Source organism: Epinephelus lanceolatus, chromosome 21 (genome assembly GCF_041903045.1).
Source record: "Epinephelus lanceolatus isolate andai-2023 chromosome 21, ASM4190304v1, whole genome shotgun sequence".
Taxonomy (NCBI): domain Eukaryota; kingdom Metazoa; phylum Chordata; class Actinopteri; order Perciformes; family Serranidae; genus Epinephelus; species Epinephelus lanceolatus.
This window is the reverse complement of record NC_135754.1, coordinates 35,564,550-35,587,532: the sequence shown is the minus strand read 5'-3', so window position 1 is coordinate 35,587,532 and position 22,983 is coordinate 35,564,550. Positions and strand designations below refer to the sequence as shown.

Genomic DNA, 22,983 nt, shown 5'->3' with positions numbered 1-22,983 from the left:
CAGCCAAAAATCTAAAATTATACATCTGACCAGAGTCCTCTACGATGTACAATTTATGATTTCTTAGAATAGTAATAATAAATCAATCATAAACTTTATTCATATAGCACCTTTCAAAACAGTTACAAAGTGCATGACAAAACCGAATAAAAGACAAAGCAAATAAAACAAGATAAAAGCAATAAAATAAAATACACATCACATAGTAAAAATAAATAAAAGGTCTGTTATATAACTTGGAGCGAGGCCTCTCAGGGCTTTATAAGTAATCAATAAAATCTTCAAATCAGTTCTGAAAGCCACAAGTTACTAGTGTAGGGACACACAATTACCATAATTTGAAATTGGAAACAAACCCCGTAAAACCCTTTCGAGAAAAAATACCAGTGGACATGCACTAGATTATACAAATATGACAACAATGACAAAAATTACAACAGGTAAACAAAGAAAACGTACCTTCACCAGCAGCTCAGTGACCTCATAGTGACCGTATGAACAGGCGTTATGAAGAGGAACCAAATCTCTGAAAGACAGAGGACACTGTATCGATACTGCTGCTTTTTACACACTGCTGCTGCTCATGATGATACTAAAGCTTGTCAGCAGCAGAATTTTGTGCCCTTCACTATTAAAAATCCAATTTTCCCTTTGAAGTTGTGAGGATTGGCCAGAATGTCCTCACTGTGCAGAAATGTCCTCGCTACGTTGTTTCAAATCATGGTCCCCACAAAGACAGTACTACAACACAAACACACTGATACTCTTTCTCTCTCTCTCTCTCTCTCTCTCACACACACACACACACACACACACACACACAAAAAGAGTCGTACCCCTTGTCCTTGGCGTGCACATCCGCACCGTGCTGCAGTAACAGTTGGACAGTCTTGACGCGGTTGTAGCCGGCGGCCAGGTGTAATGGTGTCGACTGAAACAACAGAGAGGACACTCAGAAGCACCAGCCCAAACTGCTTCACCCAACAGCTGCTACATCCATCCAGCTACACTGGCTAATAGACATGTGACAGAACTGTGATGAATGACATGACAATCCTCTACACTCTAGGTGCTGACACTGATCCAGAACTGGCCTGAGACCTGCTAACTGGAGCTGAATGAATGACCAAAATCTGCACCACCTGACTCGCAGCCAAATCTGGAGGACATATACAGGCCAGAACTGGCTCACATTGGGTCCTCTGGTGCCAGAACACAAGAAACGAAAACTCTGAAAAACCATTTTCCATAATTTATTGTTGTTTTGGAAACACCTTCATCCTGCTGGTGTTTCTGTCTGAAGAACAGATGAACTTGAGAGTTTATTTTAACAGTTATTTGACTGTCAATGACATAGACCTGGATATAAAAATGAATGTTACAATAACAATAATGTGGCAATATTTAATCGAATCAATAATCAACTAATCACTGTCATGTACTTCTTACAGCATCACTTAGAATGACTAAAACAAGACTTTAAAACACATGTAAACATGTTAGTCCGAGTGAAATTATACTAAATCAAGAGCATGGAAACATAGCCGTTCAGTGTTAAGGCCCTGACACACCAAGCCGACGGTCGGACGTCGACCAAAGTCGGGCCGTTGGTGAGCGTCTGTCGCCCTAGTTTATGCGGTGTGTCCCGCACTGTCGGCACTTTGGTGTCGGCGGCTTTTCGGCTGATTGAGCATGTTGAATCGGCGGCGGAGCTTGTCGGTGAGAGAGATCACTCTGATTGGCTGTTCAGGTTTTATTTCCTCGCCCCTGTAGCGTGTGAATCTGTCTGTAGTGAAACCGGGGCTAACCGCTGCTTCCTCCTCAGGCTCCACTTCACTCAGCTGCCCCACAGATCCGCTGCTTCTTCACACTTTAACCTGAATAACAAACCGGAGCTAGCTGGGAGCGGCTAGTTAGCTGCAGCATGACGGAGGGAAGCACAGCCAGTTAGCCTCCGCTAGTCTCTGAGCTAGCCCCGGGCTCTCCGTTTGGATCCAACCGGAGCACCGAGCCCTGGTTTGTTATTCAGGTTAAAGTGGGAAGAAGCAGCAGGTTTATCGGGCAGCTGAGTGAAGTGGAGCCTGCGGAGGAAACACCGGGACCGTCTGGATTTAATAGTCCGTGGAGGTGCTGCGGTGCTCGGCTGCACAGATAGGAAACCCCTCGGCTGACAGGATGTACCACTCTCTCACTCCGCTCTCTCTCACGCAGGCGCAGAACGTACGTGCTACTTGGCCCTCGGATGTAGTCCGTGTGGTGTGTTCAAATGCAACTGACACAGGGTGACGTGAGGTGACATGAGGCGACGTGAGGCGACGCAACAGTTGGCTTTCATCACCGCTAGTTCTTTGATGTTGGTTTGGTGTGTCCGCACCTTTACAGCGGACTCAAAATGTGTTTGTTTCTTTTAATCAAATCATAAATTCTAGTTGAGCTGTTCTACAATCTTTCCACGCATCTCCGCATCTCCAGCTGTAGAAGTACCCTTTTTGGTAGAGGTACCCCCGGCTGGGAGTCAATGCTGTGCAGATCGCAATAACCTTGATCTGATTAGATTTATTAAGTGTGTCTGCACATTATAAGACCCAAACTAGCAACCAGAAACATTTGACATCATCTGTATGGAGACATGGAGACATTTTTAGAAATCTCTTAAAAGGTGTGTTCTTAAAGTGTAAAACTGTTATACAAAGTCTACAAAATCTGCCTGGCGTTTTGCTGCGACTCAAATTTAATCAAAATCTAATCATGAAAAGAAAGAAAACAATAACTGAGTTGACTTTTTACCTTTCTTCCGTCGCTGGCGTGACAGTTGACATTGAGCGGTGTCAGCAGAGCCATCAGCTTCTCCTCATTACCGCTCCTGTTCAGACATCAGCATCATGTTGATGAATAACATCCAAATAACAGTCACCTTCATTACTGATTCACTTGACACTTCTTTTCTCCATCAATCATGTAGATGTGTCAAGATGATATCGCCTCAAAACATCATGTATAACAAAGAAACACAGTAAATCATTTCATTTGAAAAGCTGGAGTCACTGAGGACATTTGTTTTCTTGAAAAATAACTGATTTATTGACTAACAGCTTCAGCTCTGATAACAGCGAACCAGTGAACAACACTCTGAGAGGTGTGTGTGTAAACAGCCTGATCAGGTAGATTTCATTATAAATCTGTTTACTTCTGTGCAGCTCAGATATGAAGTCATTCAGACAGTGAGATATACCGACCCGTTCTCATTCCCTGGTCATTAAACATAGACGCTTTGTCACGCCTCTCTGCATCTCATAGTGACGCACAGGGCACCCTTTCACTTCCCTATGGTTCAGTCTCTCTTTTGAACTCAGTGAAGACTAATTTGGATCGATGTTTGATATATGGGTGTATATCTTCATTATTGAAACATTTAATCATTTTTGTTTAATACTGAGGACGAATTATGGGACAAACTACTTTTTACTTTTTTACTTACTGAAAGGCTTTACAGATAGTCTAATGTTAACTTTATCTACTTTATCACTATTACTTTTAAACAAATTATGTGCAAAATACAAAAACAATAATCCTGGTTTCTTGGATCAAAGGAATCCTGATCCTACCAAAATATTTTGAGCAACACAACTGAAGGTTTGATCCGGATCAAAATCAAGATCGGATTCCATGATCTAATCTCATTTCAGAATCTTTTCAAGATCTGATCTAACCCGATAGCCTAAATCTGACCAGATTACAGACGAGAACGGTCTTAATTTAGATTAAATCTACTGTACCTCGCACTCTCCAGAAGCTCATCTTTTCTGTATTCACCTGAAAAACAGTAAAAATCAGACAAAAAAATGTGTCTTTATCGTCAGCGTGTTCACGTTACAAGTCTGTTCTTCTATCATCGTGAGGACCAGTGTTTTTAAACTCAGGACACGTTGTGCTCCTCACCTGTCAGAACTGCTTTGGCCGACGGTTCTGCCAGATCCAGAGCCGTCCGACCATCTGTGTTCCTGATGGTCGGCTCGGCACCATGCTGCAGCAACACTACACACACACACACACACACACGAAAGATGTTTATTACAATATAGATGGAACAAGCCTCCCCTTTTGATGTAGTAACTTATTACCTCTGCCAAGGAGGTTTTGTTTTCGCCAACGTTCGTCTGTTTGTCTGTTTGTTTGTCTGCAAAATAACTCAAAAAGTTATAAATGGATTTTGATGAAATTTTCAGGAAAGGTGGCTAATGTGACAAGGAACAGATAATACAATTTTGGTGATCGATTGAAGCAAAGTGGATAAAATCATAAATAAAGTCTATCGTCTGACAGCCTCAGCAGCAATTCCAATTTCTAATGAGATATGAAAATAGCGCCATCTGGTGGCCGGAAAGCACGTCTTGCTCTACTTGCTAAATATTGTTGTAATTCTAAAGTTGAAATTAATGTTCTGTGTTGGAAAAAACATATTATATTCTGTGTTGGTACAAAAAAAATGACATAAATACACCACAGTGTCTCCATGGTGAAGGCATATATAACCTAAAAATGATAGTGATGCAAATAACCTAATTGTGATGCAGGCTGCAAAATCTGATGCAGAGGGGGAGGGAGTATCACCTGAGAGGGGGTTGGCTCTTAATCAAGCACATCAGTCACCTGAGAGACGATTGTGTTTGTGTCTTAATATTGACTGTTCTGCCCAATTAAAACTAATACAGTGTGTGAACCTCCTGTCTGGTTCTTGCTTTATTATGTGAAAGATTAATTTAAAAAAAAACATCCAATATACAAAACAAAAAAGGGGCTACCTTCATATTGCTGTGATTGGCTTACTTATTGTTATCATTTAAATCTGGTAAGAGGAGCTGGAAAATGATAATACCAACAAATAACACGCGTCACGTGTCAGTGACTGAATTAAGGACGCAAATCCCATATTTCGGACCTGTGTGTTAATGACAACAGAGTGAAAAAAATTGAATTTCCCCTCAGGGAGATTAACCCTTTGAAACCTGGAGCGACATCACTTTTCCTGTGCTGCTTTCAGACACATTTTGCAGGTATTTAAACCGTTGAACCCGGAGCTTCTTTCAAAAACATGGGGAAAAATGAGCATTTTGGTAAGAAATGTCCCACAAATTGCAAAAAAAAGAATAGATTCCATTTTTTTAAGCCAGTTAAACAAAGCTAGGGAAAAACTACATATTTCAAAATTAGGTTAGATTTTTTTTTTTTTTTTTCAAATCAAGAATTTTTAAGTACTTTTCCTTGTTTGTTTTAAACTTTCTTTTTTTCTTTTTTGTTTAAATAATTTTCTTGTTTTTAATTTTCTCTTTCCACTAATTTTTGGGCCTTCTTCCTGTGCTTTTGAAAGAAATCAAGCCAATTTGCTCAGGTTTCAAAGGGTTAATAAAATATATAAAATAAAATAAAAATAAGTGTTCTAGCAGAGGCATTAATTAATGAGTGACACTAGACCCTTAAAACTAAATTTAGTTTAGTTTCAGTTTCAGCAGGATGAAAGCTGAAGTGTTTGGGGCTACATCATCTGCTCAGATTCAACCAAATGCTTCAAAACTCATTAGACGATGCTTCACAGTGCAGATGGACATTGACCTGAAGCATATTGCAAAAGCAACCAAAGACATTTTTAAGACAAAGAAAAGGAATGTTCTGTGATGGCCAAGTCATATCATCTGACCTGAATCCAATTGAGCATGCGTTTCTCTTGCTGAAGCCAAAACTGAGGGCAAAACACACAAAACACAAGCAGGAAGTGCAGACGGCTGCAGTAAAGGGCTGGCAGAGCATCACCAGGGAAGAAACCCAGCATCTGATGATGCCTATGTGTCCAACACTTCAGGCAGTCATTGACTGTAAAGGATTTGCAACCAAGTATTAAAACTGACTGTTTAATTGATGATTATGTTAGTTTGTCCAAATACTTATGAGCCCTTAAAGTCGGGGGACTGTGTGAAGAAATGGTTGTAATTCCTACACGGTTCATACTACATTTTTGAAAAAAGCCTTAAATGAAAGCTGAGAGTCTGCACTTTAAGCAGGTATTCATTGTTTCATTTAAAACCCATTGTGGTGGTGTACAGAGCCAAAATGATGACAACTGTATCATTGTCAAAATAATTATGGACCTGGCTGTGTATATATAAATATATATATATATATATATATATATATATAAATATATATATATATATGTATATATATATATATGTACGTATATGTATATATATATATATATATATATATATATATATATAGATATATATATAGATATATATATAGATATATAGATATAGATATATACACTGATCAGCCCAAACATTCAAACCACTGACAGGTAAACCTTTGGTTCTGGGGAATTTGGAGGCCAGGTTGGCACTTTGGGCCATTCCTGAGCGATGTTTTGAGGGGGGGTACTTGGTCTGCAACGGTGTTTGAGTGGGTGGAACACGTCAGGTGGTATTCACATGAATGCCAGAACCAAAGGTTTCCCAGCAGAACAATGCACTGGAACAAAATAATCAAAGTTATTCACTTCACCTGTCAGTGGTTTGAATGTATCTGCTGATACATTTTTTAACATAAACACTGAACATACATTCTCGAGACTGATCCCTTTGTTTTCTCATGAGTATACATACTGACTTTTTACAAAACAGACAAGACAGCGCTCTCTGGTGGACAAACCATGTAATTAAGACACTGTTTCTGAATTACATCAAACATGTCTTGTTACTTATCGGCTGACACAAACACTCGATGCATCTGCAATTTTGACTTTCGTAAAAGTGACTGAGGCATGTAAAATTCTCACTGTCACATTATCAGCCTTCCTCCTGTCAGAGTTTATTTTGCAGCAAAAAGAAGCTCAGCTGGTCCTGAGGAGACTCCACACAGAGACACTTGTTGCTGAGATAGCTGCAACCTCTTTCCCTGGCTGAGTTATAGTTGTATAATTTTCCTTCTGTCACATTATTCCCCACCCCTCTGCTACCTGTCACCTGCAATATCTTTTGTTTTAATTATTGCGAGCAGTGCAAACTTTCCAGATGGTTTCCTGTGGCATCAGCAACATAATAAAGTTCAAAACAGTTTTCAAACAGCAGTGACACTTAAAAGGTGTGTTCCAGTCATGGGCGCCACCTCTCTGCCATCACTGTAGCTTGACTAAAGCACAGTATTGTTCAGTATCCAGCAGTAATGTTTGTCTGACACAACGACATCTGGAACTGACAAGATATGATTTACACTGGTCGGCATTATGAACTTCTTATGCACAAAAATGTGGTGTAACTGTAATGCCATGGGTTTACTGCAACCCAGACACCAGAAAAAATGTTGGCATTATACTTTTCTGCAAAACACAGATATCTTACATTTGTGTGTTATTAATAACTTTATTTTTCTTGTATTATTTTCACGCAATTTGTGAACCGCTCTACAGTTACAATCATTTAAAACAATGTCAAGAGCTCAGAAAAATTGTGCGCAGACAGGCAAAAAGAGAACAAAAGGAAATACAAAACAAAAGTTACAAATCAGGCATCAAAAGGAAAAGCTTTCCTATAAAAACATGTTCACACAATGATTTAAAACAACCTTAGCTCCTCAGGCAGAGAATTACAAGCCTCAGGGACGACTGGTGAGGAGAGGCTTGAGGATCTCAGGTCACAACTTGGGGAGAAGTGATTCAGAAGCTCAGCTATATAACTGGGGCCAGACCATGTTGAGCCCTAAAGGTTATCAAAAGAGTCTGAAAATCAGTCCTGAAGTTAACGAGGGCTGCACCTTGAAAGTCGGAGATTTGAATCATCAGTCGGAGACCCCTCAGTCGACTGAGACTGCTTTAAGCCTAGCAGTTGTTTTTTTTTAGTCAGTGTGCTGTGCAGTGTACACCTGGTGACATTTTGGTCCCCAGATTTTGCTGCAGAATTTGCTTAGTGCTCTTGACTTTCACGCTACTGTGGTACAGGGAGCTGGACACATGCAAGAAGATAGACTCCGCACTGTGAGGCTCTGAGATAACATTATCTTCTCTCTTCTGCTTGGTCGAATGTATTGAATTAACAGCTCACGGATACTTAATACGACACAGTCTCTGGCTTTTGTTAGCCCTAAAGTTAATTGTAGGGGATACGTTGAAACTTTATGTTTCTACGACACCATGTTTAACGTGTGGTTTGGTTTGGACACAAAAACTACTTGGTTATGGTTTAGGAAAGATCATGTTTGGGCTTATTGTACCTAGTTTTGGTGGCAAAATCGCAGCTGGAGAAGCCGTTGATGTCCCTGTAAAAAACAACCACCTTATTTGGCACTGTCCCAGCAGAAACACAGTGAAGTCTTGATAAAAAACAACTGCTTTTTGTGGCACTGTCCCTGGATGAAACACAGCAATGGCTGACTAAAAAACATGTATGTTTGGAGCCTATAAAGCAGCTGAAAACATGGCAATAAACTGCTAAGAAAAACAGCCGGTTTTGTTGATTGTTGGTCATAAACATTGGTCTGCAGCTTGGCAGTCGTTTTACCTAGATGTCACACCATCGACCATCCCCTCCACCTCCTGATGACACCTCATGTACATGAAATCAGAACTACATATGATCTGATGCGTATGCAACATACAAATTTAATGTATCTGTGGTTTGCAGAAACGTACAGTGTCAACATTCATTTTAATAACTGGGCTGTTTATTGGCGAATTCACAAATGCACTGCATGCAACTAAATCAGTTTCCCGCTGTTCCTTACTTCAGGATACTTCTGAGGTTCTGGTACTGTAAGTACGTGGAGGTGTTGGTGCAGTATGAGTGTGTGTACCTATACAGACGTCAATCTTGCCCTTGATAGCTGCCTCGTGGAGTGGAGTGTAGTTCCAGTTGTCTCTGGCATTAGCCTCCGCCCCGTGGTGAAGCAACAGGCTCACCACCTACACAAAAACAGCAGGACCAAACTGAAAATGTGTTTGAAGTTTGAAGGAAAATTTACAGGTGGAGGTCGGAGGTGAGGTGTTGTACCTCAGCGTGCCCAAAGGAGCAGGCGTTGTGGAGGGATATCAGCCCTCCGTCGTCCCTGGCGTGCACGTTGGCTCCATTCTGGAGGAGGAAGTCCACAACGTCTTTCCGACCGAAACCTGAGGAGACAGGCAGAGTTCACTGGATAATTCTCAGAAGTCGCAAATCATTCGTAAGCTCTGTAGTTTATAATTCATATACTGCCGGAGCCCTCAGACGTCTTTGTGTCTCGTTTTGTTCTATCACAATAAATTATTCAGTAAATTTACAGTAAAGCAGAGCGCTGCAGTAACGATCGAGGCTTTACAGGGAGGAAGCTCTTTCAGCATTAAACCATCATCATCAAGGTGGTGAAGCACCTAGAGCAAACATCAGGACTTCATTCATTTATTCAGCTGCTTGAAAAATGACTTTGGATTTAAAATGAAAGATCTTGACATCATTACAAATGATTGTGAAAGAGATCCTGGATGGAGGGAGGAAGAGAACTCGATAGAGATAGAGAAAGTCCTGTCCCAGTAACACTTGGTCCTGGACCTCGGGACAGACAGAAGTCTTTGGTCACACGATCTCAGTTCTCTCACGGTGTGATACGGGGAGAGGAGCTCTGTGATGTAAGAGGGGGCGAGGCGGTTTAACACTTTGACAAACATCAGAATCTTAACAGGCAGCCAGTGTAGGGAGGCAAGAACGGGTGTAACTGGCTCCCTCTTTTCTGACCTTGTTAAAACTCTTGCTGCTATTTATAGACTGGATAAATGGGACTGAGTAAAATATAATGAGTTGCAATAGTCGAGGCAGGAGGAAATGAAGGCGTGGATGACTTTCTCCAGGTCAGAAATACGGAGAATTGATCTGAGACGCAGCAGTGTGACACTTACTTTTACTACTTGATTGATTTGTTTGTCAAACTTCACATATCAAATATGACTCCATGATTTTTAACATGAGCTGGTGAAAAACAGTCACAGTTGACAGACGGACGGACAGACAGATAGATACAGTAGACAATGTTTCCAGAATGCATGATGCTGCAAAGAAGCTACATATTTTAAATCTTCGATGCTTCACTCTGGTCCTGAGATATGATATTAAATTATGATGATGTCACAGTGAAGCTGACCTTGGACCTTTTAGATGTAAAATGTCATCACTTCATTATTTTATCCAGTTAGACATTTTTGACATAATTAGCATATGAATAATGTAGAGTTAGGAGAGGAGTTCTGACAGAAAGAGAAGGAGGTCGTCAGTATATAACTGAAACTTTTGTTCTCATTCAGATCATAGGTGGCTTTTATTCTTGATATTTTAAGATGTCCAAACCTGACATGAATGAAACGGTAAACAGAGAAGTACACAACAGACGTAAAGACATCATCAGTGTATCTCACCTGCAGCAAAGTGCAGCGGTGTCGACTTCCTCCCCGCTGTGTCCCGGCTGTTCACGTTCTCGGCCGTCACCAGTTTGCGAGCTCGCTCCAGGTCTCCGCTCCGACAGGCCTCAAACAGCTCCCTCTTGGCCTCCCCCGACCCCCCACCTGGCTCCACAACCTCTGCCACCACTGGCCCCGGGGACACCGCTCCGCCCGCAAGACCGGACACACCTGAACATCTCCGACTGGACAACATGGCCGGTGGTGAACGGCCTCGTCCCAGTTTCAGACTGCTGGTTCTGGAGAATTTGGAGTGTGAGCAGCAGGCAGCAGAACCCCAGAACCCTGCAGCCACAGAGGCCATGCAGGACGATGAGCTCCGCTTCCCTGCAGGGAGACAGGAAACACTTCTATGTTAAAGGGATAGTGAAACAAATTTTGAAAAACACTCCTTGCTAAGAATTTGATGTTTGGACTGATGCCACTTCCATGTCTGTGCAGAAAATATGAAGCTAAGGTGAGGAGACAGTTAGCTTAGCATAGTATAAAGACTGGAAAAAAGGGAAAGAGCTGGGCTGGAAGTTCTGACATCACCATGAGGCAAATTTTTGTATAACCTTAGTAAAACCGCAACTTGTTGTTTTAACACTTTGATTTTGTGCAAATTAAACAAACTACATATAACATGTTCAGACCAAAGATTTGTGATGAGATGATTTGAAACTTGCAACTACTTGCAATATGCCGATCTGCAGTGCTCTGAAAACCTGCCAATTTAGATCAATTTGTCGAGACGTGACGGCGTATCCTCTCCAACATTTTGTAGCTGAATATAATTTGTAGTAATTTGTTCTTAGTGATAGTGGGATACTGGTTAAAGCTGCATTCCTGCCAGGGATAAATCATGAGATTTGGATAGATAGATTTTACCTTTGGACTGAGACAGGCTAGCTGTTTCCCCGTTTCCAGTCTTTATGCTAAGCTAGGCTAAATGGCTGCTTCATATTAAATGTACAGTGTTTCAGGCATCTGATCGGGATGCCCCCTGGGCGCCTCTCATACTTGGCAAAAGTACTTCACTTGGAGCGCTGTGCTCAGCCCACTGCCCCCGCGACCTGGCCCCGGAAAAGTGGTTGAAAATGGAATGGAAGTTGACAGTTGTGCCAATCTGAACATCTAACTCTCAGCAACAAAGAATTAAATATAAAATGTCAAACTATGCCTTTAAATGAATGACTCCCTTGGATAATTTGGCTCCTGGTAAAAACCTCCTGAACAATAAACACTGAAGGAATTTTAACCAGGAGAAGTTTCAGCTGGTTGCAATCTGCAGTCCTCACCACTAGATGCCAGTAAAATCCCACTAAACTTTACAAACTGAACCTTTAAGTGCACTTGGAAGTTACTGTCAATTTAAAGAAATTTTAATTTGAAAGATATATTCAACACAATTTAATTTCATTACTAATATATTTTTGTAAAAACATTTAAAAACAAAAAAAAAAACTGTTCTGAAATAAACCTGAAGTAGAAAATAGTCAAATACACTTAATTGTATTTCAGTATGTCTTAGTAGCACTAATGACACATATCAAGTACTTTACCAGTACTCCGAAAATAGCACTTATATTATGTTTTCAAGGAAGTGTACTAAGTATACTTGAATTAATTGTACTTAAGTGCACTTTTTTAACTTGGGTGTTTATAAATGAGCATCTGGAGCTTGAAACAGGAAAAAACGAGGCACATGATTGAACCATAGTCCAGAAAGATAAAAGTTAATTTTACGAAATATGCATTTAAAGAAAATAGGACTGAATGGGCTCCATTACAGACTCACATAAGACATTTTAATAAACAATGCATATTATTTGCACGTTAGATGCTGCATATCATAGTGCACTGAGATTGGTTACAAACTGTAGAGCCCGCACTCATCACTGTACGCTTTACTCCAGGGCGGGTCGGCCACCTTTGACCTTTCACAGGCTCAGTCACTGGTATTTGTTCATTCATAAAGCCATACTGGGTAACTCCCCTCATACTTTGACTGAACTGAGATCTGACTGTAGCTAGAGTTACTCTCCTGGTTAAATATGAGTTAAATAAATAAAATAAAATAATTGTACAAATGGATCATGCTCTTTATGAAAAAAAAATCATGGCCTGCAAAGTCATTTTAGTTCAATTTAGTGAAGTAAAAGTGGAATTTTTCCCCTTGAAATGCTGTAAAGTTGAAGAATAAATTATAAAATAGAAATAATGGAGTAAAGTGCAGTTCACTGAGATGAAGGATCCCATCATGAGGCACAATAAGATGAACAGGTGTAGAATATCACATCCAGGTTATATAATGACACTACGCGCCTCTGTAGGAATATTACAGGAGTATTACAGGAACATGCTGTGATTTTAGATGAATACAGATCATGTTGGTGCTGTAAGGTTTAAATATAACACAACATCACACTACAGGAGTGTGACTGTGATATTACTGGAGCTGTGATCGCACAGGAGATAAGGAAATACTAGAATTCAAACATGAGCAGGACAAATACACTAAAAGCCCCTTAAATATTATGATGATGAGACAGAAAACCTGCAGTAATGTTGCATTTAAATATGATAATAATGATAAAAGGCGGAATCAAAACAAAAGGCCTGATGTAAACTCACTGTGGAGCACCGCAGACACACCGGGAGACCCTGCAGCGCTCTTACAGGGATATTACAGGAATATTAGAAGAATATTATTTCCGTTTATTGGCCCTCGCTGCGTTAAATCCTCCCCGGCAGACAGGCGGACACGCTCCGGTCCTCCATCATCTTCCTCCTCCGCCTCCAGCTGCGGCTCGTCGGGGAGGATGGAGAGAAGGAGAGGCTGGAGGAAGAGACGCTAACACGGATGTTAAAACACAGAGAGATGAGCTGATGAGGACCAACGTATGGAACAGCCACCCTCCCGTCCACAACAAGCACAAAGAGCGGCTTCATTTGTTCACCTGGGTCTATCCGGGCGGGCGGAGCTACTGTTCATCTTCTCAAATAGAAAACACTGATTATAAAACAGTGTAAAACCTGCATGTACTCACGTACAGCATCCTGCTAAAGTACAATTTGTAGATACTTATTCTTTAATCAGAAATCCGAAATATTTTACTGATCCCAGGTAGAAACTGGATAACGTTACAGTTGCTCTACAGGCGTTATAAACATGAAGAAATGATATGAAAAATAGCAAAAATAAAAAAATAGGAAGTGTATAAATATATGCTATAATGTAGAAGATATAAGAGAAAATAAGAAATAAGTACAAATACGTGCATCACACTTCAATATCTAACCACAGTGTCAATAAAAAATAAAAATGCTGAGAAGTGGGATCTGTAAGTGTGTTTAATATAAATAAGAAGAGTATAAATTTGAATTAAATAAGAATATCAGTTAAAATGTCCAGTATGAATGCGTTTTATTGAAAAAGTATTGCACAGTTTAATTATCAATCAAATTATTGTACAGTCAGTAACTCAAGTATGTCCATTTTTAAAAATATGAGGCCTGGTTAACCCTCATGTCCTCTTTATCAGCTTGAAACAGACCTAAAATTACTGATTGATACTTAATTGACTAAGAAATACTTATAAACATGATTTGGAACAGATGATGTCATCACTGAAAATGTCACATCACTTATATTTTTGGTCTCAGAGCTGCAAAAAGTCAAAAGTCCATACAACATATTAAACAAAAATACTTCCTTTTCTTGTGTATATTTGATCAAGAAATTATCATTAATATCTGTGGGACCCTAGACAATGAGGGAATAAAGCGGATGTTGACAAAAAGGGATAATAATCTATGTGTAGATAAAATATGACTTCATATTGGGCTGATAAACTTATATTTATGTTATTAAAACTCAGAAAATTGTATGAAGAAATTGACATTAGATCTATGGTATCAGCCTAATTAAGTGTAGAAATAATTCTGGTGAACTGGTTTTCTTTTGCTGTTTTTGAGAGTTAAAGAATCCCAAATTGCTTTGAAAGGGAAGCCCCGCCCCACTGTGTGATATGAAGAAGAAATCGAGCGCACCCCGGCCTGTGGGCTCTGCAGACGGCACTCCTGTCGTGCGGCAGGGAGCGCTGTGTTCTGCGCATGTTTGCAGTGTGTGAGCAGAGCTTCACACACACACACACAGATCAGCATGAGCAACCTGCACTGGACCTGAATGCACCACAGAGAGTCGGATGCTGCATTCAGGTGTTGCACTTTGTATTTAGTTTCAAATGTTTTAAAGAGTATTTGTCCTTCACCGTTTTTCAGAGGTATATTTTTTTATGATTTTATTTTCTGTTCACTAAAGTAACAGTGAGGCCCTTTTTTTTCTTTAGTGAGCTTTCCCCGAGATTTGGAGGGGACAGACAGGTTGGTCGCTGACATATTTTTAAGATGACATGAATTATTGTTTGTAAGAAAAGATGAAGGCTAAGGTGAGACTGTGGGAAGGAGTGTGGCGTTGGAGCAGCTCGGTGAGGTAGGAGGGGGCGTGGTTATGGAGGGCTTTATGAGTGAAGAGAAGGACCGATTTGAATGCATTGTGGGACAGGGAGACAGAGAGCGGAAAATCTTGGTGTTTTGGTTTTAAGAGACATTTTAATCATCTTACAGCTTTATGTAATAAGTTCTTTAGTTCCTCAGTTGTGTTTTTCAACTCTGGTCACCCCTGATTTTAAAGGAGCCCACACAGTCTTGTATGAAGACCTTGGGCTCCTTTAACTCTAGGTGGCATCGTCTCTGCATTAATTTTTAAACATTTTTTGTGTTTATATGTAGTTTTTAATCGAAGCTATTGATTTTTATCGGGCCGGCCACAGTTACAGTCGTCAAATCTGGATGTGACAAAGGCATGGACGAGAGTTTCAGCAGCAGAGGGGGAGGGTGATGGGCGGAGACGAGCTTTGTTTTTCGGTGGCAGTAGGCAGTACTGGTGATTTGACTGACGTGTTTTTCGAAGGAGAGGTTGCTGTTGAAAATAACTCAGAGGTTGAAGATGTGTGAGGAGGAATGCAGAGTAGAGTTATCAGTGCTGAGACAGAAGTTGTGAGTGGTTTTCATAAGGGATTTGGGAACGATGATGATCATGATAAATTTTTCAAAGTTCAGTTAAAGAAAGTTGGCTTGCATCCAGGATTTGATTTCAAAGAGGCAGGTGGTCAGAGTGGAGTGAGTTCTAGTGGTGATGGATTTAGGTAGATGTAGAGTCGGACTTCATCAGCATAGCAGTGGATGTTGAGACCATGGCTGTGAATGATAACAAGGGGGAGCATGTAGAGGACGAATAGGAGAGGACCGAGCACCGACCTCTGGGGGACGCCTTGGGACAGAGGAGCAACACAAAGATATCCTTCCATTGCACACTGTAGTCCTGACTAATGGCTTCTTGAAGCAGCACCTGGCAAAATGGAACCGGCATGGCCATGTTTCCTTATGTCAAGCTTGTCAGACTTAGCCGTAATTCAGGGAGGCAGGACTTTGGATCTGTCGCAGACTGATGTGGTGTGGTGCCAAGTTTACAGAGACAGGAACACATAGTTGGTATCATGAAAGATCAAGAAGGCTGGGTAAACAGGCTCAGAGAACTCGCTGGAGAAGGTGTAAATGTGACTGAGTGTGTCAGATGAGACCTTATAGTAGGACAGAGTGCCAGCAGGCCAGTCCAGATAAACTCCCAGTCGAGTGCAGCCAGTAGCTGGAAAAGGGAAAGAGTGGCGCTCGTTAGCATACTCTGCATAGAGAGTAGCCTTTGGAGATAGTGGGGACCATCGATGGCCGAAACACCAGGACATGACATTCCATCCAAGCCTGCACCAGTTGCCTTTTCCTTTCCTGAACAGTCCTTTGTAGCAAACACCCACAGCAACATCTTCATTGTTGCCAGCACTCCATTCCACCTCCCAGTAACTGCGCCCAGTAAGCCCCTCCCTGCACAGAACCTGAGGAAGCTTTTTGAATCTCTGTGGGAGGTCAGGGTACGACTGTGGTGGTCCATGTGTTGCCCTCTTGTTTCCCTCAGACAGAACGAGGTGGTTGTTTGCTGTGTTTGGGTCCAGGGTGAGATCGCAGACGTCTGATGAGAGAACAAAACGTCATGATTACAGTTTACAGCATTTGTCCAAGTTAATAATGGCACGACGTTCCTGCCTTGAACAGGCAGTGTAAATGGGGCTGTGGATATGCTCTGAATGTCATGTACAGCTCCTTTAACTGAAATTGCTTTAGAAAGTGATCTCTTTGCCACCAGTATGTACAGGAGGAACAGTTGCAGCCACCAATGAACATTTTGGATTGTGGGTATTTTTTGACGAACTTGAACAAATGTGAACTCAAATGTGAATCAAGAGTATTTTCAAGAAAAGCATCACAGAGTCAGTAAGTAATAAAGGTTACGGCCAATCAGGTTTCTGAAAGAGAGTAATTTGTTATTATTTGTCTGACAATAAAAATTAAGTACTTACACCAGAGTAAATCTCTTCTGTCTGTTACATTTTCCACATCAGTGACATCAGGCTGTGAGAAGTCTTCAGTGACCAGAATGCTGTTCTTGTAGTGGTAGATGGTTGCCCCTTTGTACTTCTCATTTGCAATGGCCGCTACAAGGAAACAGAATCTGCTGCTGTTCTTCAGTGCTTTTGCAAGATCATGGAAAGCTTTGGCTTTTTTTCTCATTGTGGTTATCACTTCTTCTGAGAAGTACCACTGTTCTTTTGCAGGTGGCATGGCACCCGAGGTTCTGTCTAACTTAAATAGATCCACGTAGTGAGCAAGTTTCTGAAGGTAGGGGTCAGTAGTTTCCAGGGAGGTGAAAACAAAGCACAAAACATCGTATACACTTGGAGCAAGAACCTGTCTGTCGAGCTCTGACTGATCTGGGACGATCTTTGTTCCCTCCATCATCTCTACACAGGACCTGATGACATTGAATTCTCTCTCTTTATCATCCATCCACTTGATTAATTTCTCATGACTGAACAGTGTCTTGTTTCCGTCATCGAAGACCTTTTCTAATTTGCTTTCATCTTCCTTTCCTGTCCTGATCAATGGAAGTTTCTTTGCCATGGTCTGTTCGAGTGCAGATCTTAAACAGACACAGAGTTTCTGGAAACTGCTCAGCTTTTCATGAATTTGTGGAAAATCTTTCACTACTTTGTCCTGCAGAAAGTCATTGCATCCTATTTCCAGATCATGCAGGTTCTGCAGAGCTTTTTGAGCCTTTCTCACCAGTCTAACGCTGACCCCACTCGTCAGCTCAACAGCTTTTAGATACAGATTCTTCAGTGGCATCAGCCAGACCTTCACTGGAACACTGTTCTCTCCATTTTCTCCCAGCAGCTTTGAAAGTTGTACATAGGTCTTCACTGCATCTTCAAATGTTGTAGGGTTGCTTTCAAGAATGAAGTCTCCATAGAATTTGCAGGAGAATTTCTTGGTCAGGTCTTTTTCCTCATCACTCCGCTTCATCTCTACTTTCCCATCAACATTACATGAGGGGATCTTCATTATTACAGCTTCCATGCTGCACTGGACGTCCTTAACGTTGCTGGCATCTAACTTTTCACTGTGAAACACAAAGAAAGCGTTTGCACCGTAAAGGATGCCGGTGACTACATGTGTTGCAAAGCCCTTCTCAAGAACATCCATCTGTTGGGGGCTCATGGTTGCGAGGTGAGTCACTGACAACTGTTTGAAGTTGGTGATAGCTTTGTACTGACATGTCACTCTGCTCTGATTCTTGAATTTCTTCTTATCATTCAGATACTTGGCAGATCCCTCAGCTTTGATCAGCCCACACAGGAAACTGCCTTTTAGGGAGGCATCAATGTCCAGTTGAGAGGACTTGTCTTCAATACAATCAGATGTTGTTATCTCAAATTCACTACTGTGCTGAGAGCTTGTAACTGTGTTCTTCTGAAGAGTTGCTTCATCCCACAATGTGAAACCTAGAGACACAGAGCATGTGTCAGCAAGCAAAATTATATAATAATATAATAATAATAATAATAGTTGTATTTTGTAAATATTCACTTATGTTTAGAGCTAACGTGGATCTTTTGAAAATACATATGCAAAATGAATAGAAGACATAAAATACATTAAACTAAGTTAAAACAATATAAATGATAAAAGAATCAGTAAAAGATATTTTTATTTGTCTGATAGAATTCAGGTGATCTGTATACAATCTCAAAACAACTTCCATTGGGATAAATAAGGGGGTACCACAAGGTTCTGTGCTAGGTCCTTTTCTGTTTACACTCTGCATAAACAATTCAAGCACATACACTTATATTTTTATGTAATACACTTTTATGTGGATGACAGTCTTGTATGCATTAAGCTTCTATTCAACTTAAGCTCTACCAAGATTACAATCTGCCATCCTCAATCTATATTCAGTTCACATTCTTAAGACATCTTTGCATAGTCTTTGCAAAGTACAACAAAAAGAAAATGAAAAAGAATTAGGAAAGGAAAATCAATCTCATCCCGCTGACAGTGTAAACAAATCATTACATCTGTGGAAGTGTTGTTATGGTACTAAATCCCTGCATGAAATATTTTCACAAACAAAGTTTCTTTGAGTGAACCAGCTGCAAAAGAATCACAGGTACCCCTTTCCCCCTAAATTAGCTCTGGTTCTTAAACCTCTTCTGTTCAGGACTCTTGGACTTGCACAATGGATGTAATCAGTAGTAGCAAGATGGCGGACCATAAAGAAGATGTAGACTTCTCATAGACTCCATCCTCTCTTTCCAACCACGAATATAACATGCCCACTGATGCTGCCAAGGCTGCCTGTTCAGATCAAGGAAAACCTGCTGTTTTTTATTCCAGCTGGAATCCAACTTTCAGGTTCCGAACCCATTTTATTTTTGGTTAAAATGTGCTGAATGGTCCAAAATTAAGTGTGGGAATTGAACAGACTCTTCCATGTTGTGGAGGAATTCAAGAACAGTGTATAAAGCTCAAGACTTTGGCACCAGAGCACTTTGGTTAGGGTTAATGAAAATGTACTGTTTTCTTTAAATAATAAACACAAAAGTCACTACTAACTTCATTTGTATTAAACCAGACCACAGTCTTTCCCTACCCTCAACCAAGTGCTGCCAGTGCCTTCACATAACCATCAAAATCTGAATATTGCTGTAGTCATTGCAGGACGATACTGTATTACAAGAAAGGAAATTTTGGTTGAAAACAAATGAAATGTTCAATTTTTTTTAACTTGCCAAATATTTTCATTAACAACGTGTTCATTATGTCGATAACAAGCGTAATCTAATTGGTGTAACTTTTCCTTCAAAACATATTTGCTGTTGTAAATCAGGTGAATATAAACATAATTTCTAGGTGTTAGGGTTGCCTGAGGGTGAGTCACCACACCCAGCATCACTGCTGGGTGTGGTGACTCACAGACAGATAGATACCTGTGTAAGTAATTATTTTATTTCCCCGTTTTCCCAGTCAAGATTTACCTGGGATAAGTTCATCTTTCCGACCATCATACAGCATTCCTAAGGTAAATGGTTGGCCCAGGGCAGCCACCGCTATGTCAATCGAGGACCAGTCTTCTCACTGTTGGTAAAAATTTAACAGCAGATGTCAGTGTACAGTGATACAGCCTCCAACCTTTTATCCAGGAAATGAGTGTCACAACCGCCAGAGCACGTTAGTTTTGAAAGTATTTTCCAGTCCAAAGTATACAGACAAAAAACTGTCTCCACCCAGTTTGTCTTCAGCTGGTAAAGATGTGTAAATCAGCTCAGTTTTAACTTCCAACTGGAGAATAGTGGAAAGAGGCTTTAATAGATGTGATATGGTCTCTTTTCCGGGGTAGCTGTGAGGGGCCTGGCAGTGGCGTTCTGAACAAGGTGAAGGACTGACTAATACTGAGGGGACGATGCAGGAGCTGAGAGCGACAGACTGAGCAGGCAGGTGTAAAGACTTCCCAGACCAGCAGCCCAGGTGAACCTCCTCTCGCTGATTACCTCCACTCTGCTTGGACTTGTTCCTGAGAGGAGAAAAACAAAAGAGACAAAGCAAACCAAGCCAAGCTGGATAAAAAAACAGATCTGCATTAGGTTGCAGACCTTTACTGAATCTAAAGGGACCGTTAAGAGAGAAACTGATAACTCTCCTGCAGCATTCCTGTCTGCGTGTGTTCATGTGATCTGAGGCTGCCAAACTGGTTCAACGTGTGAGAGAGCAGAGAGGGGAAGATCAGCTGGTGTAGTGAATTATCTGTCCACTAGATGGTGCACATTATCCATCAACTCATGAGGCCCACGTCTAAGTGCAGTGAAGTACAAAACAGAAGATAACACAGCCAGAGATTTTACTTTGTTTTGATTACAACTTGACACTCAGACTTTTCTCTGATAACTGCACCTTGTCATTGGCTTCTATGAACATTTTCTCTGTTTAATCTCAGAAACTCTGCTCAACCAACAGCGGACATCACAAAACTGTTCCTAAAGATCCTAAAGTAGTTTCCAAAGACACCAAATATGTCACCATGATTTTTGTGGAAAAAAATGTGTCTAAAATGATGCAAACAGATGACAAGAATACCTCAATGTGAAGGAATAATGGAGCCACAGAGTTTAGATTTGAATTTTTCACTGAGCTGGAACAATATGATTTTTAATATCCAGGCGAGAGGAAAAGACTGGAGCACACTGATCGCTGTCCTTGAGCTTGGAGGCACCTGATTTGGCTGCATGCTGCTGGATGATGATGCACTGAGAACCCTTTTCAAATGATTTAGAATTTGCAAAACTCCAAGATAGAGTAAAAAGATTTTTTTTCCCTTTATCAGTACGGATGATTATAAATTGACTGCACGCCTGTGCATACAGACTCTGCCCTGACGAGGCAAACTTTACCTCTTTACTTCCTTACTTTTCTTTCCTTCTCCTCACGAGCGTCGCCTGGGATCCGCCAACAGACCACAACATTACAGCAAGTGGCCTCTGGCACCATTTTCTCTAAGATAAGAGTTTTTCTTTTCAAATGTCCCACCTTGAGGGGAAAATTTAGGGGCAAATCAAGAATTTAAGAAGATCAGTACCTACAACAGCTGTTGAAGATTTGCTCAGACTAAGGTGCTGATTTTGACAACAAGTATAACGCCAAAAAGAGCAACATTATGATTGTTAGAAATAAAGAAGACAGATGTTATGTACCCAGTCTAAGGGAACCTCCCTACTCTTCCCACTCCCAAGGACGGCCAGTTACACAGTATTTTAAACAACAAAGAAAGCAGTTTATTCGTCTTCAGAGTTGAGCAGTGCCCAAAACAACAAACAAAAATATACTAATGGACTCTAAACTTACCCTGCGAAAAAAAAAAAAAAAGTGAAGCAAAAGACAATTTTCTAACCTGAACTTCTACCATTCAAAACAAGAGAAGAGAACATGGCGGTGCCAAACAAAAAGGGCTTCTCACTCTTACTAAAACTGCTTAAAGTGCTCTATTTACAGTGCTCAACAAAAGAATACAAGAAAATCCACTAATAACTCTGATAATAAATAATTAACCCATCTACTCAAAACTGACCAAATAACTTTCCTAGATGACAAAGTTATCAGAATACACCCACTAGTTTACCAGATTCAGAAGTTTTGCCTGCAGGTACTCACAAACAGTTTCACAATCATAATCTAAGTTCTGGTTCTGTTGGTAGTGGAAGAGTGAAAAGGAAGGGAGAGCTTCGATCAGCTGGTGGTTTAAAAATCTTCTGTCTTGCAGTGGGCCAATCCAGTGACAGCAATCTCCTCGGACAGCCCAATCAGCACACACCACCTGCCTTGCAACATCCAGTCACACTCAATTCAATGCATACACTCCGAGAGGAGGAGAGAGAACATCTGACGGATCACTGCAGACCAATATAAAACATCAGTACCAAAAAATTATGACCACACAGAAAATTATTATTTCCTGAAGTCTTGCTCTTAAAGTTTGTAATGAGATTAAATATCTTGGTCATTATATTGTCAATGATTTATCTGATGACAAAGATATCCACAGACAGTGTCACAGGTTGTACGTGCAAGTGAATATGCTCGCTCGCAAATTCAGCATGTGTTCCGTTAATGTGAAGATGGAGCATTTTGTACATCACTGTATACTGCCCACTCATGGCGCTCCTATAGGAAGAACAAAGACTTAATGTGGCCTTTCACGATGGAATGAGACCGCTTCTAAAACTTCCATGATGGTGCAGTGCCAGTCAAATGTGGGGCCACTGGCTCTCAGCCTGTTTGTGGCCACAGTTTATTGAATTTGTCTTTTTATATGAACTTGGGCATTTCTTGTTTTTTTAATATATATATTATATTATTATATCATACTTTTGCACATAGATGATTGTTTTTTCATTTGATGTGGATGCTATGGACCTTTTTCTGTGTCCTTACTAAAGTAATAAAGCAAAGTTAAAAGCATACCGATCTTGATGCTTTGAGTATCAGCCAATACCCGATACCAATCCGATACCATGGTTGACCTA

At 40.7% G+C, this 22,983-nt stretch overlaps 2 protein-coding genes across 3 annotated transcripts in view; both read right to left on the bottom strand.

Annotated features, from left to right (window-relative positions):
- The window catches only part of LOC117247350 (poly [ADP-ribose] polymerase tankyrase-2), a 41,965-nt gene extending 28,742 nt beyond the window's left edge, over nucleotides 1–13,223 (bottom strand). For both annotated transcript variants that reach the window (XM_033611859.2, XM_033611860.2), the window contains exons 1-9: nucleotides 13,085–13,223; nucleotides 10,427–10,795; nucleotides 9,036–9,151; nucleotides 8,839–8,947; nucleotides 3,940–4,035; nucleotides 3,777–3,813; nucleotides 2,788–2,863; nucleotides 837–931; nucleotides 460–526 (exon numbers count right to left, since the gene is read on the bottom strand). In XM_033611859.2, the coding sequence (XP_033467750.1) occupies nucleotides 460–526; nucleotides 837–931; nucleotides 2,788–2,863; nucleotides 3,777–3,813; nucleotides 3,940–4,035; nucleotides 8,839–8,947; nucleotides 9,036–9,151; nucleotides 10,427–10,772 (942 nt within the window). In that variant the 5' untranslated portion in view covers nucleotides 10,773–10,795; nucleotides 13,085–13,223. The remainder of the gene's footprint in view (nucleotides 1–459; nucleotides 527–836; nucleotides 932–2,787; nucleotides 2,864–3,776; nucleotides 3,814–3,939; nucleotides 4,036–8,838; nucleotides 8,948–9,035; nucleotides 9,152–10,426; nucleotides 10,796–13,084) is intronic.
- A 581-nt stretch (nucleotides 13,224–13,804) lies between these two features.
- LOC117247016 (neoverrucotoxin subunit alpha-like) lies at nucleotides 13,805–22,956 on the bottom strand. The gene is made up of 3 exons (XM_078163391.1): nucleotides 19,945–22,956; nucleotides 16,927–18,408; nucleotides 13,805–16,538 (listed from the first exon to the last, which is right to left on the bottom strand). Exons 1-3 carry the CDS (start codon nucleotides 19,979–19,981, stop codon nucleotides 15,982–15,984), a joined length of 2,076 nt encoding a protein of 691 aa, XP_078019517.1. The 5' UTR covers nucleotides 19,982–22,956; the 3' UTR covers nucleotides 13,805–15,981.
- Nucleotides 22,957–22,983: the final 27 nt, after the last annotated feature.